Raw genomic sequence first — 16,779 nt, forward strand, 5'->3', positions numbered from 1 at the left:
TGTCAAACTCAAGGTTTATTTGAAAACACACAGTAATGGGGGGAGCAGGAAAAGGGGCTGAGCTGGACCCAAGGAAAGAAACAATAAGTATTCAAAAACACCCCTAAGCTAGACTCGCCTACTTTAACAACAGCTAACTAACTAACCAAAAATACAGTGGGTGGTCCGCCCAGTTCTAACTAGTGTATTTAACAAAGTCTACCTACGGGTAGTGTATGCCCATGGGCGACTTGTCTTGGTTTCCCCTTTTCCCACCAGCAAACACCATAACCAAAAACAATACTCACAGGTGATGACAAAGTGCTATGGAGGTACTCAAACAAAAGAGAGGTCAATACACAACGAGAGAGTGAAACAGCGAGTCCTACAGACATGGCATGTACAGAGAGATTGAGCTCTAGAGCAAACAACTGACAGGGTTTTTAAACCAAGGGAAAGGAACTGTGATAGGGTAGGAAACAGGAGGAGGTGTGTCATCTGATTGATGATTGGATTGGTGACTGATTGGGGAGTGATGATTTTCACCTGTGAGGGGAGAAGGAGAGAAAAGAACACAGGTTACACACACACACACAGGATACTGGTATCCGTAACATGCATCATGAGCTTAGTTCAACTGTCACACTCCATGAAAATATAAGCTTGTTTTTCTCCAATGTTTGCAAATATTGTAAATGTAGCCTAATAACATGGTTAAAACAATATTTGTGATATCATGGATGGTCAGTCCTTGCATTCATAGCTCTTTCTATTAATCTTAGGGTGGATACATTTCTCCAGGCCCATCCTTCAGCTTTTTACCAAAACACAGGCGGGGCGACCGTTTTGTTATTGTTTCATCTGTGGATTTGCAAAAATCCCAGAACCACACGGGGGGACCTAGTGAATGACCTGCAGAGAGCTGGGACCAAAGTAACAAAGCCTACCATCAGTAACATACTACGCCGCCAGGGACTCAAATCCTGCAGTGCCAGACGTGTCCCCCTGTTTAAGCCAGTACATGTCCAGGCCCGTCGGAAGTTTGCTAGAGAGCATTTGGATGATCCAGAAGAAGATTGGGAGAATGTCATATGGTCAGATGAAACCAAAATATAACTTTTTGGTAAAAACTCAACTCGTTGTATTTGGAGGACAAAGAATGCTGAGTTGCATCCAAAGAACACCATACCTACTGTGAAGCATAGGGGTGGAAACATCATGCTTTGGGGTTGTTTTTCTGCAAAAGGACCAGGATGACTGATCCGTGTAAAGGAAAGAATGAATGGGGCCGTGTATTGTGAGATTTTGAGTGAAAACCTCCTTCCATCAGCAAGGGCATTGAAGATGAAACATGGCTGGGTCTTTCAGCATGACAACGAACCCAAACACACCGCCTGGGCAACGAAGGAGTGGCTTCGTAAGAAGCATTTCAAGGTCCTGGAGTGGCCTAGCCAGTCTCCAGATCTCAACCCCATAGAAAATCTTTGGAGGGAGTTGAAAGTCCGTGTTGCCCAGCAACAGCCCCAAAACATCACTGCTCTAGAGGAGATCTCAATGGAGGAATGGGCCAAAATACCAGCAACAGTGGGTGAAAACCTTGTGAAGACTTACAGAAAACGTTTGACCGCTGTCATTGCCATCAAAGGGTATATAACAAAATAATGAGAGAAACTTTTGTTATTGACCAAATACTTAATTTCTACCATAATTTGCAAATAAATTCATTAAAAATCCTAAAATGTGATTTTTCTGGATTTTTTTTCTCATTTTGTCTGTCATAGTTGAAGTGTACCTATGATGAACAGGCCTCTCTCATATTTTTAAGTGGGAGAACTTGCACAATTGGTGGCTGACAAAATACTTTTTTGCCCCACTGTATATGTAGTAGAAAGCGATGGGTTAGAAGAAACCTACATATCCAACCCATAAAGTGAAATTTAACATCCATATATGGCCAGCTATGTCAAATTTAACATTGATTTATCCTGAAATAGATGTGGTTCAATTGGTAACATACATTTGTGTCTTCTAATGCCTTTTAAGGGGAAAATAATCTAAAAGTAACTGAATATAATCAGATTACTTTACTGAGTTTGGGTAACTTTTGGATTACCCTAACTTTGGACATGTAACTAGCAACTGTAACAGATTACATTTAGAAAGTAAGCTACCCAACCCTGTGTTTGGTATGGTTACATAAGACAGATGGTTACTTATGGGTCGTTGGTCAGGGTGGGTGGGCGTATAACGCAAACGTCTAGTAACCCAGAGGTTGTGAGTTTGAATCTCATCGGGGACAATTGTAGCTAATTAGCAACTTTTCTATGACTTACTACTTTTTATCTACTTTGCAACTACTTAGCATATTTGCAAACCCTTCCACTAAGCCTTTAACCAAACTCCTAAACTTAACCTTAACCATAACCCCTAGCCTAGCTAACGTTAGCCACATAGCTAGACTTCGTAAAATACGTTTAGCAAATTCGTAACATAGTACGTTTTGCAAATTAGTAAAATGTTGCACGTCTTGTAAATTCGTAACATATAATGCAAATTGTAATTTGTAACATCTCATACGAACTTGGTGATGTACATCCACAAATGAATACATCCCATACGAAATGTAACACATCATACTAAATGGAGTGTCCCGGATTTACATACAGAATAATACGAGATGCTCTGAGACCAGTTTGGCCTTCTAGTTAGTTACCCTTTGCCTGGTTTAGAAACACAAGCTGCTTTCCTGAAATTAAAAACATTTGCAGCATTGAGTTGTTTGAATTTGTAGTCTTGCTAAACCCTCCCACTGGGGTTGCAGGTAGCTTAGTGGTTTGACTGTTGGGCCAGTAACCAAAAGGTTGCTGGGTTGAATCCCTGAACTGACAAGGAAAACATATTTTGTTCTGCCCCTGAACAAGGCAGTTAACCCACTGTTCCCTGGTAGGCTGTCATTGTAAATAAGAATTTGTTCTTAACTGATTTGCCTAGTTAAATAAAGGTTACATTTGATTTTTAAATCCCACTGTGTCACTGCATTTCATAGCCAAGATCTGTAGCCAAGTCTCCCTCTTTTCCTCAGTGACAAAGGCTTGATTCAAGCATTACCTCTCAAAAGATAAGACCCATAATAGTGGCGCTAATTTCCTTTCTTTCTATTGTGCATTGGCGGGCAGCATTTTACATCGCAGGCTGTTCTAAAACTAGGTTACTTGTAGACCGGACCGTTTACCATTTGTTTAGGCTACACCTTGTTCAGTCATGTTACCTCATTAAAAACCTGGCGCGTGTTCAGCAGCACACAACATTTTGAAAAGTTCAGATAGAAATATACTATGTAGGACAAACATGCCTCTGACATGTTGAATAAAGAATAATGTCGGCTCTATTCATGGGATTACTAACTGTAACGTTTGAGAACGTTTTGCAGCTGAACGTGGCCCTGGTAACATTACTAGTAGCCTATATGCAAAGTAACATTTGGTAAATCTCATCAAAGGGACATCAAAAGAAAGGAAAAGGGACATCAAACTATTTATTGACAACATTCCTCTTGCCAATACTCTACATCTGACTGGGTGAATAACTTCAATTTGAGTTAATGTGGACCTAGTGACTCAGACTTGAGCACTTGGACCAGGAATCGAGCACTGGGACTCGGACTTGGACTCGAGCACAGGGGACTTGGGACTTGATTCAGACTTGACTACATCACTGTGCGAAACTGTCATTAGCTCCCATTCAAAATCCTTAGCCTTCGTTCTACTTTTGGACATCAATGTGGCTGCGACGTCTGTGGAACGTTGATAACAATGACAATGATGCGACCGAGTAACAGGTGCAACCCATACAGTGGCTTGCGAAAGTATTCACCCCCCTTGGCATTTTTTCTATTTTGTTGCCTTACAACCTGGAATTAAAATTTATTTTTGATTTTTTTGTATAATTTGATTTACACAACATGCCTACTACTTTGAAGATACAAAATATATTTTATTGTGAAACACACTAGAAATAAGCCAAAGAAAACAGAACTTGAGCGTGCATAACTATACACCCCCCAAAGTCAATACTTTGTAGAGCCACCTTTTGCAGAAATTACAGCTGCAAGTCTCTTGGGGTATGTCTCTATAAGCTTGGCACATCTAGCCACTGGGATTTTTGCCCATTCTTCAAGACAAAACTGCTCCAGCTCCATCAAGTTGGATGGGTTCCTTTTTCCCCTTAAACCGCTCAAGTGTTGTTTTAGCAGTATTCTTAGGGTCATTGCCCTGTTGGAAGGTGAACCTCCGTCCCAGTCTCAAATCTCTGGAAGACTGAAACAGGTTTGCCTCAAGAATTTCCCTGTATTTAGCGCCATCCATCATTCCTTCAATTCTGACCAGCTTCCCAGTCCCTGCCGATGAAAAACATCCCCACATGATGCTGCCACCACCATGCTTCACTGTGGAGATGGTATTCTTTTTTTTCTACCCCATTTTCTCCCCAATTTCGTGGTATCCAATTGTTTAGTAGCTACTATCTTGTCTCATTGCTACAACTCCCGTACGGGCACGGGAGAGACGAAGGTTAAAATTCCTCCGATACACAACCCAACCAAGCCGCACTGCTTCTTAACACAGCGCGCATCCAACCCGGAAGCCAGCCGCACCAATGTGTCGGAGGAAACACCATGCACCTGGCAACCTTGGTTAGTGCGCACTGCGCCCGTCCCGCCACAGGAGTCGCTGGTGCGCGATCAGACAAGGATATCCCTACCAGGCAACCCCTCCCTAACCCGGGCGACACTAGGCCAATTGTGCGTCGCCCCACGGACCTCCCGGTCGCGGCCGGTTACGACAGAGCCTGGGCGCGAACCCAGAGTCTCTGGTGGAACAGCTAGCGCTACAGCACAATGCCCTTAACCACTGCGATGGTATTCTCGGGATGACAAGACATGTTGGGTTTGCGCCAGACATAGCGTTTTCCTTGATGACCAAAAAGCTAAATGTTAGTCTCATCTGACCAGAGTACTTTATTCCATATGTTTGGGGGAGTCTCCCACATGCCTTTTGACGAACACCAAACATGTTTGCTTATTTTTTTCTTTAAGCAATGGCTTTTTTCTGGCCATTCTTCCATTATGCCCAGCTCTGTGGAGTGTAGGGCTTAGAGTGGTCCTATGGACAGATACTCCAATCTCCGCTGTAGAGCTTTGCAGCTCCTTTGGGGTTATCTTTGGTCTCTTTGTTGCCTTTCTGATTAATGCCCTCCTTGCCTGGTCCATGAGTTTTGGTGGGCTGCCCTCTCTTGGCAGGTTTGTTGTGGTGCAATATTCTTACCATTTTTTTATAATGGATTTAAGGATGCTCCGTGGGATGTTCAAAGTTTGGGATTATTTTTCTAACCCAACCCTGATCTGTACTTCTCCACAACCATGTCCCTGACCTGTTTGGAGAGCGCCTTGGTCTTCACGGTGCCGCTTGCTTGGTGGTGCCCCTTGCTTTGTGGTGTTGCAGACTCTCGGGCCTTTCAGAACAGGTGTATATATACTGAGATCATGTGACACTTAGATTGCACACAGGTGGACTTTATTTAACTGATTATGTGACTTCTGAAGGTAATTGGTTGCAAAGGGTATGAGTACAAATGCATGCACCACTTTTCCGTTTTAATTATTATTATATATTTTTGAAACCATAATTTTTTTCCATTTCACTTCACCAATTTGGACTATTTTGTGTTTGTCCATTACATGAAGTCCAAATCCAAATCTATTTAAATTACAGGTTGTAATGCTTCGCAAAAACCTTGCACCACCTGGTGATTGTGTTTCTCTTTCTCTCCCTCTCTGCATTTTTATGTGTGTGTTTGTTTTGTATGTGATTTGTTTTGTATGTGATTTGCAGTATCTATGTGGGCTGAATTAGGAATTTAAATGGCCAGATCATTATTATATGTTGTTATATGTGTTTGTCATATTTCTGCTTTTGGGAAGAGAATAGGATGTTATGCAGAAAAACATGTTGGTAGGACAAGGATATATATGTACACTGAGTACACCAAACATTAGGGTCAGCCATAGTGGTATGGTGCACCTGGAGGAAAGTGCCTTGCTCAAGAGCAGGTGTTCTTAATGTTTTGTATACTCAAGTGTATGTTTGTGCACATGTCAGTGACTTATGTTTACTATAGGTTAATGACGCAATACAAATGTGATGTGACTAAAATGAAAGGGCATTTAGATGACTAAAATGGCCTACTGTTTTCGTCATTTTGAAAGCAACCAAATAATTATTAAAATTACAAAAGATATTTCCAACAGTCAAATGACCAAATCGCCCTCTAGTGGCCTCATGGGTGGAATATTTATAATAAAAAATATAACACATATTTTTTAATAAAGAATATTGTTCTCAATTTCATAATTCATAAACATGATTTTTTAAATGCAGAAAATCCCGTTTCTATGTCAATGCTTTTTAAAAATATATATTTCAGTCTTTGATGTATATAAAGTGTAATATTGGGATGCAAACAAAAAATTCAATACATTTCAACTATATCTGACATGGTATAGGTAGGTGTCTTCTTTTCTTAAAGTCCTTAGCCATGTGTGTGAGTTGTATACTTTTGTTTCAAAGTGATTTGTTTAAGACTACCAAAAAAACACTATTTTTCCCTGATTTAGCCCACTGCAGTAAAAAAATTATGATATTTGAGTTAAAATGACTAAGACTAGACTAAATCCTAAAACGGAACTGTTGTGATGTAATGTATTTTTGGATGCGTTTGCAGAGCTGGCTCGGGAAATGAACTTTTCTGTCGACGAGATCAACCACATCCGAGTGGAGAACCCCAACTCCCTGACAGCGCAGAGCTTCATGCTGCTAAAGAAATGGGTCACCCGGGACGGTAAAAACGCAACGAGTGAGTGTCTCTCCTTCTCCCAAATATATTTTTACCCACTATGGCTTTCTCTTCTATCACGTCTCGCGATTATGATTATGATTATGTACTAGTGGGCGGCAGGGTAGCCTAGTGGTTAGAGCGTTGGACTAGTAACTGAAAGGTTGCAAGTTTAAATCCCCAAGCTGACAAAGTACAAATCTGTCGTTCTGCCCCTGAACAGGCCGTTAACCCACTGTTCCTAGGCCGTAATTGAAAATAAGAATTTGTTCTTTAACTGACTTGCCTAGTTAAATAAGGTCAAATAAATACTACAGAGTACCTCGCTACTGTATTTTTCCATGTCCATAAAAATAACCTCACGACCTCTCTCATCCCTCTCTCCTTCTGAACTCCCTGTCTTTCCCTCTTTTCGTGTCTGTGAATATTTCATACTGAATGACATTGAAAGGACTTATGTAGAAGCAGAATGGCTTCTATGTTTGTTAAGATTCCTAATGCAGCTGTCATTCAGCTTAACATGAAGTCGCATATTATGTTCATGCTCCTACTAAGGACATAATGTTTAGTACAGGAAAATATCATTTGGCCCAGTCTCCTTGTAGAAGAGACGAATACGGCAACCCTTTTTCACCTTCACACACTGCAGTGTGATTGTAAACTATTTACCTTGCAAGAGTTATGACAATGACAACATCTGGGTTAAGGAACAGTGCATATTGTTCAGACAACTGTCATATTGTACAACAAACAGTGTCTTGTCTTTGTTGGACTGACTTTCTATGGTCTGTTTTCCTCACAGCGGATGCCTTAACTGGAGTGCTGACCAAAGTCAATCGGATGGATATTGTGACTTTACTGGAAGGGCCGATATTTGACTATGGTAACATTTCAGGCACGAGAAGTTTTGCCGATGATAACGCTGTTTACCTGGATCAGGCTGATGGTAAAGTTTAGCTCCATCTAGCTGACCTCTTACCTCTCCTGCTACCTCTTTTGTTTTTGCCTTACAACTGTAGCAAAAATAAGAACAAATTGCCTGGCTATACTATTGAATGCAATTTGCCTATGGAGACTACAGTACCCTTAGACCGGCTGATGTCTGACCCTTCGCTTTCGGCTTTTATTTGTCCATTTCGGTCTAACCATTTTCTGACACTCAAATGAGTGTGAGGAAATGTCAGCATGCAGAGTCCCATGGGTTCACTTTTAACTTCGTCAATTCAGGAAATGTATTTTAATTCACTTTCTGAAATGTCTGGGTTCCTATTAAATTCACACCAGCCAACCCTGATGATGAGAATAGCATGTTAAGCCCAAAGATTTTCTAGAGGTCTTGATTGACAAGACCTTTTATATGATTTAAACCCTCCTAAAATCTAATTGCATTTGTGCTCCAAGGGTTTTGTAAGATGAATTGATGACAAACACTAAAACTATCCATAATGCTAACCAGTTGCATGCTGTAACACACTGCTTTCACCTGATTACCTTGTGCCTTCAACAGGACACTACTGTATAAACCCCTTTGTTCCCTAATGCATGGAGTAGCCATAGACTCAACAGACAGTCTGTTGTACTTTGTTCATCTATAGCTCTAGATCTGTCTAGTTCTCTAGTCTACCTCCAGTTCCTCTGAGCCCTCCCCGGATAGAATGACAGAGCTTCGTCCTCTGTGAAACCAGACTACTTTCCTCCTCTTACACGCTCGTCCATCTCCACAGCCCAATCTCCAGGGCAGCTTATAACAGCTCCTAACGGCTTATTAAGAGTTTTGTGCCGTCATCTCTGCACTTCCCCATCCCCTTCCCTGCCACCTCATCAAAATCATCTCTCTGTCCTCTCATTCATCTTTGTCTTGTCTTGCTAATACGTGTTTGTATTTTGTTCGCTTTTTTTGTGTGTCTTTTGTTTCTCTTTTATCGTCGTGTGTCCTCACCAGTAGCATGCTTTGTTGTTCATGAGAGCGCCTCCACCTCTGCAATTCCGGTGTCGCCCTCGATTAAGAATCATTCCCGAAACCCTGATTCATTCTTGGTCTTACAGACCTCCACACCTCTCTCCCTTACTCTTCCCACACCTCTCTCCCTTACTCTTCCCACACCTCTCTCCCTTACTCTTCCCACACCTCTCTCCCTTACTCTTCCCACACCTCTCTCCCTTACTCTTCCCACACCGCTGATCCCCAAGTTATGAATCCTCTGTCTCACTCATGGACCTCACACCTTTACCCCCATCCCCACCACCCAATCCAGCTCCCTCTCCTCTCCCATGTTTCCTTCTCATCTCTCAGTCACCAAGTCTTAAACCCACAGGAGATGCCAAAGTCCTCTCTTCTTCTCCCACCCCCCAGCTGTCTCCCTATGTGACCCTATGCCAGTCCCACAGTCTTGAATCCTTAGATACGCCATTTCCCACTTTGTCCCACCCTGTCCTCCCCCTAATATCACCTGCAGGGTCTCACTGCCCTAGTCCTGACCCCCCTCATCCGTTCCCTGCCCTCCTGTCCTGTGTGTCAATATCCCTGCGTCCCCCCCGTACCTTCTCCTTCTGCACCTCCCTCTTGGGTTCACATCGACCCCTCTACCCTAGAAATCTTCATCGAAGCCCCCTCCTATCGTCTTTCGTCTTTTCTGTGTGAGCATGACCAAACACCCGCTCAACTGTTAACTAATAAAAACACACTCATCACACACATGGACATTTCTACCATTCCTTACTTATTTCTGTTTTGTTTTCTTATCCCATCTCAATGGCTGCATATGAACCCATCCCTTTAAATAACAAAACTATCTTGTCATAAAACTGTTAAAAGCTGTGACAGACATACGTATTTATTGTTTTTGGCAGTGTAAGTATGATTTGTTTTATACCATTTTTACGTTGGGTTTCTCTAAGGTCGTTCTCAAGTGAATCAAAAGTGCTGCATATTGTGCTGATGATTCAGGAGACCAGTGTCCCCTCTGAGGGTCACCATAAGTAGTGGGTGTTTTGTTGCATGCTCTATAGTCCGTCTCTGTTCCATTGTCCATGTCACTCAGTCCATGTGGTGTGTGGTTTATGTGGGATTCCTTGTGTCATGTGCGTCCATGTGAGTATATCATCTCCCAACAGATTATCACTGCATCCTAGCGGAGCTGCAGTCCCCAGCCCAACTGCACTCTGACCCTTCCTTCACAGAGCTATACTCTGAACCCCCTACCCTCACCATTGACCCCGAACCTTCCCCTGTCCAGCTCAAGCCAGACCCTCCTATCTTCATCCTCACCCAGTCCGAGTCCTGGGCCGACCACATGGAGCCTGACTCCTCCACTAGGAGCCCTTCTAGACCCTATGAGCTGTCCCTGTACATTCCCACCCTTGACTTAGATCCCACCGCTGCCACCAACACAGGAATGGCTGAAGGTGACCAGGTGCTGATAGTGGAAGAAGAGAAAAAGGAAGTGGACATAAGCCTCCAACAGATGTCATTCGCTTCCCCTGAACAGTGTGAAGTAGAAAAAGAGGTCAAAAAGCAAGTCTCATTCTTCTCATCATCTTTGTCCTCCCCATCATCGCCATGGCAAGCACAGCAGGACAGCAGACGGGCAGGGGCTGAGGAGGTCGTGAAGGGAGATAGTGAGGAAGTGGTAGAGGCAGGTGAGATGGCGGAAAAAGGGGATAAAGTGGTAGAAGAGGGGGACAATAAGATGGTCTTGGAGGGGTGTAAGGAGCGAGAGAATGGGGCTGAGGTGGCGGAAGAGGGGGCTAAGGTGGTGAAAGAGGGGGATAATAAGATGGTGTTGGAGGGGGTAAGGAGCCAGAGAATGGGGCTGAGGCGTTGGGGGAGCAGGGAGTGTCTGGTTCCACTGAGGAAAAGGATGGAGATGAAAATGAGATGACAGAAGACAAGTTGAAGTCGCTATTGGAGGATATTCATTTGGAGGAAGGCTCAGAGGAAGAGGAGGGCGAGGAAATGACGGAGGCCAAGGTTCAGGAGATTCTCAGTCAGGTGAAGCAGGCAGAAAAAGACATGTGTTCACTTCCAGGTTGGCACAGTGAGACGTTCAGCGTCAACGTGGAGCCGCCCACACCCGGATGCAGTGTGAGCTCAGACCTGCTAGACCGCCAGGAAAATAGGTACACACAAACATATATTCCATCACTGCTATGGATTAAGGATAAAAACACTTTTGTGTACATCTACAACTGGGATTCAATATCTTCGCCTCAGTCTTTTGGTCTTTTTTCATAATCTGCCTTCATCACAAACTATTTGATCAATAAATGTGATACCAACCCCATCCTATTCTCAATATTGATCTTTATCTTAGTCAATGGTCTCCGAATTGTAATCCTTAACCATTCATCCGAGTTTCAATCCAAGTCTCAACGTTACTCTTTCTCCCATTCTCTCCCCACAGCCAGGAGAACTCCAGTGACTCCGTCACCTCTTCCTCTAGAGGGGAGCCAGGGAGGTCCAGGCATAATGGCGATCACACGGAGGTACCACCTCATGACGGGTCACTTCCTCTATCGCAGGACTCAGCCAACAGAAGAGCTGGACATGGGAAGGAAGAAGGCGTACTTGTGTCTGAGAAGAAAGTCCAGGTAATTGCAATGTCTATGCAAGATAATGTACTGTAACTGTTTTTGTACAATGTGTGTCTGCTACAGTGAATACGGCTCATCGGGTTGTTGTTTCTTTTTCACAGTGACACGAACTGGATGTCCATTCTTTTAAATCAACTGGTTGACTGTAAATTTAACTTCACCCTTTTTTCCAGATGTGCCATTGTTTATTGTTGCTGATGTCAGAAGAACCTTGGGATTGTGTGACGCTAACAAATTCTCTCTCGCCTGCTTTTTTGTGTGTTTTTCTATATCCCCTTCTCACTGTCTGTAATGTTGCTTTACCTGCACTCTTCAGCAGCGTTTTAGTGAGTCTGGCACTGATGAGGAACAAACCGTCACCACCAGGGTGTTTCGGCGCCGGGTCATTCTTAAGGTAGCCTGCTGAGACTGGGTGAAGGTTTGGTTTAGGTTTGGCTATAGATGGTTAACCTCGCTTTGCCTCTGGTGTGCAGTGGACTGGTGTGGCCCGCTTAACTGACAACTATCAGTGGGAGAAAAAGGAAACTTCAGAAATGTTTGTTTGAAGTGTGTGTGTGTGTGTGTGTGTGTGTGTGTGTGTGTGTGTGTGTGTGTGTGTGTGTGTGTGTGTGTGTGTGTGTGTGTGTGTGTGTGTGTGTGTGTGTGTGTGTGTGTGTGTGTGTGTGTGTGTGTGTGTGTGTGTGTGTGTGTGTGTGTGTGTGTGTGTGTGTCCTGGCCTGGTAACCTGCTTTCATGTTTTCAATCAAGGATAATTTTGTCTCACTGTTGCCTCTGTGATGCCATTTAAAGGGACATGCCACATTCATTTTGTTATCGTTTCAATCAACAACTCTTGGGGAATTCTAAAATAGTCTGTCTCTAGAGGTTTGCTTGCAGTTTGATGGTGATGTTGCTGCAGAGTGTGTAAGGGGTTTGCTGTTACACTGGCTGAAGTGAATTTGGACCAGTTTTGATTGTAGTCCTAACCATGAGCACTTACAGGGAGAACAGGCAAAGAATATTCCAGGCGAATCAGTGACAGAAGAACAGTTTACCGATGAAGACGGTAACATCATCACTAGAAAAGTAACTATCTGCCTCTGCCCTCGTCCTAAAAATACACCTCTGAATTATCATACCCACCTTCTCAAAGCATCCTCGAAACTCTCCTCCCAAAACATCCTAAACCCTATCCACTTGTGTTTGTGTGTGTATCCCGGCCATACCCTCTCCATCTTGACCATGATCATTATCTCCTCCCCTTTTCCCAGGTCATCAGAAAAGTCATCAGGCGGGTGTCCATGCCTGACGACCAGGGCGGGGACAGGGGGAGGTGGGACCGAGGAGACCTCTGGCCTTGCCCTTTCTCACTGGAGGAGGAGCTAGAGGTTGGCATGACGACAGAATAGGCCGCATAGAGGGTTGTCCCAAGGGGGTTCTGGGGTTCTGAGCCTGAACAGAAAACGGGTGGGGACCTTAACTCAGGATGTGGTCGTGGGATTCGACATTCGAGTTCTGCCGCTATTGAATTTAAACACTCACTATGCCTTTAGAATTTTGTGTGATTTCACGGTATCTTGCTATCTGCGTATGTGTGTGATGCAAACATTTGCCTCTGTGGTCTGGTTTACTGCTTTCAGGTTGATGTTTTCAGGTTGCTAATATTAAATAATCTCACATGTTGCTTATCTCTGGTCTAGCTGCACTCGGGTTGTGGTTTTCAGGTTGCTGTGTTGGGTTACTGCTTGCCAGGATGGCTCTCAGGATGTGGGGTTTGAAATTGGCCTCATCTCACTCGTGTGTGTGTGTGTGTGTGTGTGTGTGTGTGTGTGTGTGTGTGTGTGTGTGTGTGTGTGTGTGTGTGTGTGTGTGTGTGTGTGTGTGTGTGTGTGTGTGTGTGTGTGTGTGTGTGTGTGTGTGTGTGTGTGTGTTGCAGCAAGGAGATGGAGCTAAAAGCAGGAGGAAGGAGGAGAGGCTGGGAGAAAAGAAGCTTCACTCGTAGGGCTAGCTGTGCTCCACCAGGTACTTTACCAAATAGAGTGCTTTACCCCACCACTTCTCTAATAAACTCATTCATTTCTATCCCCTGTCACTGTTCAGTGGTCTGCTCAATGTTTTCTGTTCCGTTCCATATACATGTTTAAACTTGGTGCAGCTCTGCTTCATTTCACTATACTGTACTTGTTCTCTTCTGCAATGTTGTCCACTGTACTCTCCTGTCCTGATGATTCACGTATTTCATTCTACTCCAAGCAAACCTTTATGTTTCAAACTGAAAGCCTGACTCTTGTCTGTTTTGATTCTGGTTACATCAGCTGGTTACATCAGCTGGTTGGGTGACTAGTCACAAAGGGACCATGGATAATGCTCAAAACACACCTCAGCATATATTGTCACACAGACACTCTCTGTCTGTCTCTCTCTATCCACTAAATCCCCACAAAGGCCAGCTCATAGACAGTACTATCGTGTGGGAATTGCATCAAAGAGAGGTCGCTATCTGATTGGTTACTGTTAATACCTGAATGGTGTTGCTAGCTATATGCATCAGTGAAATATTCAGTTTAAGCAAACCTGAATAAAAAAAGAGTAGTGGCACTCTCATGATCTCTGGCTCAGCTGGTGGTGTCCATGACAACCAGGGTGACCATGACAACCCGTGGCCCAACAGACTTCTTGATGCTCTCTAGCGTCATCGATGGAATGATTGCTCCAGTAAATGTGTGGGTAGCTAGCCAAATGGAACATAAAATTCAGATGCTATGATGTAGTGGTATTACATCTATCAAGTAATCAGAATTAGTAATAGCTAAGGGACTCAACCTATTTTTCTTATTTTTCAGGTCTCCACGGCAGAAAGTTACACACAACTAGAAACTAAAGGAAAATAGGACATTTCAGCCAATACTTCCAACATGTGGTTTTCAAGCGTGAAGAACTTGACCCGTCTGATTTTAGCATGAGCATGAAAAACTCACTCCCTGTCAATTGAGGGATCTGGAAGGTTCTCACCATGGAATCTGAATTCTAATTGTACAGCTCTCACTTCCTGTGGTCTATGGACCAGAAGAATTATGCTTCCTGTTTGTGACTCGTAATGTGCCATTGGTGTCATGAGAGCTTTTGAGGAGCATTGTGGTGAGACCGAAAAAGGACTCCATTACAGAAAAACCACAGGTGCAACTGAACATACACTTCCCTGTGACCAAAGATGGCACAAAAGCTCAATTCTAATAGTAGGAGAAAGAAACTCAACAAAATTACAGAAAAACAAGAGGATCACTTCTGATCCACCTCCAACACTCGCCTTATATGTTTGTTCTTGGACCCATAAATGTCAGGTTGTAAATTGCTGGGGTTTTTGTTTTCCTTTTTATAAACCTGAAAATAACAATACTTTGTTCTGTATAGAAATTACAATCTGTACAATCCTAAAATGATGAGTTACAAGATGATAATGCAGAGGAGAGAACTTTACAAGTGCTTTCAACATGATTATCAAAATGGTTCAAGATTTGAGTGAACTTCACATGTTGTTGTATAATTAATTATTATAGCAGGTATAACATTTGTATATGAAAAAAGATGGTTTGATTTTAACAGAGGAAATTTCCAGAAAATCTTCTGCAAATTTCAGTGATTCCCAAAATGGGGATGTATCTAATTCTGCAAAAGCAGTCTTTCAAGAGTACTCATATTTTCATGCATGCCTTTCACATTATTTTAAGTAAAATTTGTACAAGTTTGAAAACACTGTATTAAAAATTAGAATTAAAACCCTTTATCTGTGTACAACTATAGCCTTAACATTTGTCACCAGTTTTATATTTGAAATTATAAAAAAAAAAAACATAAGTGTTTTTTTTGTCTCGGATGAGGAACAGTATGAAGAAAGTTTGTTCTATAGCTTCTTGAGGATTACCGTTTGTCTATGTACAACTGAAGGGCGGCTTCTGCAGGGTTTTATCATAAATGCTATGAGAAAGGAGTAATCTGAATGTATATGCTAGAAGACTGTCTCGCTGTAAAATGATCAATGTATTGTGTGTATTGGCTATAAGGTGTAGAGGTCGCTGTACGCTGTAAGACTGTTTGTAATCATTTTAGCAGTGTGTCAATTGGTTTTATAAAGGCTGCTGTGGTTTTAAAGACGAGGGTTTGGGGTTTTTGGGAAGTATTTCCTTAAGTTTAATCTACTCACATAAAGACACACAAGGCATTCTTTGATTGTAACTCTTGATAGCATATGTATGACAAAAACACTGGATGGTCAAAACGATTATTTAAGCATAAAATAAATTGTGTTGAACTCTGAAATTGTGTGATCTTTTTAGGCTTGAGAATCTGTATGCAGTGTCTAACTAGCATTGTTTTGATAGCTCATTGGCGATTACTTTGCATTAGATCTTCTCTTTGTATTGGTTAGACTAGAGGCCCATGTAGTTCAAGTGTGGTGTTATTCTGGTGTGAAGGCTCAGACTTAGTGTGATGATGTTTATGCTGTGGACATGACAACCATGTAAAGGACTTAATTTCTTTTGACAAGTGAAGCAATTTAGGGTATTGTATCATATATCCTATCTTACATGTCAATCAGGGGGTAGAGGGTAATTTGATATGGTTGAACTATCAATTTTGTCAATTTTGTTTGATATGTGTTTTCAACTGAACAAATTTTTTCGATGTACAATTCTTACTAACAGAGTGAAGCCATTGAAATGTAACTATTCTAGCACTTTGGTTATTCAAAGTCTTCTTTTAGAGGCTATAGAAGCAATGACGCCACCACAATGTTTCAAGCGTCTTAAAAAAATGTAATTTAAAAACAAAATAAATAAAAAAGCATTGGTTTTGAAATATTTTGTTTCTGTTTTATCTTTGTGTTTATGTGATGTCGAATCTATTATGTTTGTAAGAAATTCCAATGGGTTGTGAAATGTTTAGGCTAAGAAATAAAAGAGGTTGGTAGAGCTGACAAGGTACAAATCTGTCATTCTGCCCCTGAACAGGCAGTTAACCCACTGTTCCTAGGCCGTCATTGAAAATAAGAATTTGTTCTTAACTGACTTGCCTAGTTAAATAAAGGTAAAATAAAAATAAATATATGTAATGTAATGAATGATTGATTGAATAATTAGCCAGACAAAGAAGAGGTAGTAACAAAAGAAAATTTTCAAGAAATGAAATATTCTATAAAGTGTATTTCTAAGCACTTTCAATATAACATCACAGTAAGCGGCAGGTAGCCTAGTGGTTAGAGTGTTGGGCCAGTAATTGAAAGGTTGCTAGATCAAATCCCGAGCTGACAAGGTAAATATCTGTCATTCTTCCCCTGAACAA

General features: G+C 42.2%; 1 protein-coding gene across 31 annotated transcripts in view; it reads left to right on the forward strand.

The window, feature by feature from the left end:
• The window catches only part of LOC118399607 (ankyrin-3-like), a 207,307-nt gene extending 191,011 nt beyond the window's left edge, over positions 1–16,296 (forward strand). For 25 of the 31 annotated variants that reach the window (XM_052475545.1, XM_052475515.1, XM_052475519.1 and 22 more), the window contains 3 exons: positions 6,757–6,888; positions 7,670–7,813; positions 9,982–10,888. In XM_052475545.1, the coding sequence (XP_052331505.1) occupies positions 6,757–6,888; positions 7,670–7,813; positions 9,982–10,748 (1,043 nt within the window). In that variant the 3' untranslated portion in view covers positions 10,749–10,888. The other 6 variants (XM_052475633.1, XM_052475634.1, XM_052475651.1 and 3 more) reach the window with 6 other exon arrangements.
• Positions 16,297–16,779: the final 483 nt, after the last annotated feature.

The sequence above is a fragment of the Oncorhynchus keta genome, chromosome 2, assembly GCF_023373465.1.
Source record: "Oncorhynchus keta strain PuntledgeMale-10-30-2019 chromosome 2, Oket_V2, whole genome shotgun sequence".
NCBI lineage: Eukaryota > Metazoa > Chordata > Actinopteri > Salmoniformes > Salmonidae > Oncorhynchus > Oncorhynchus keta.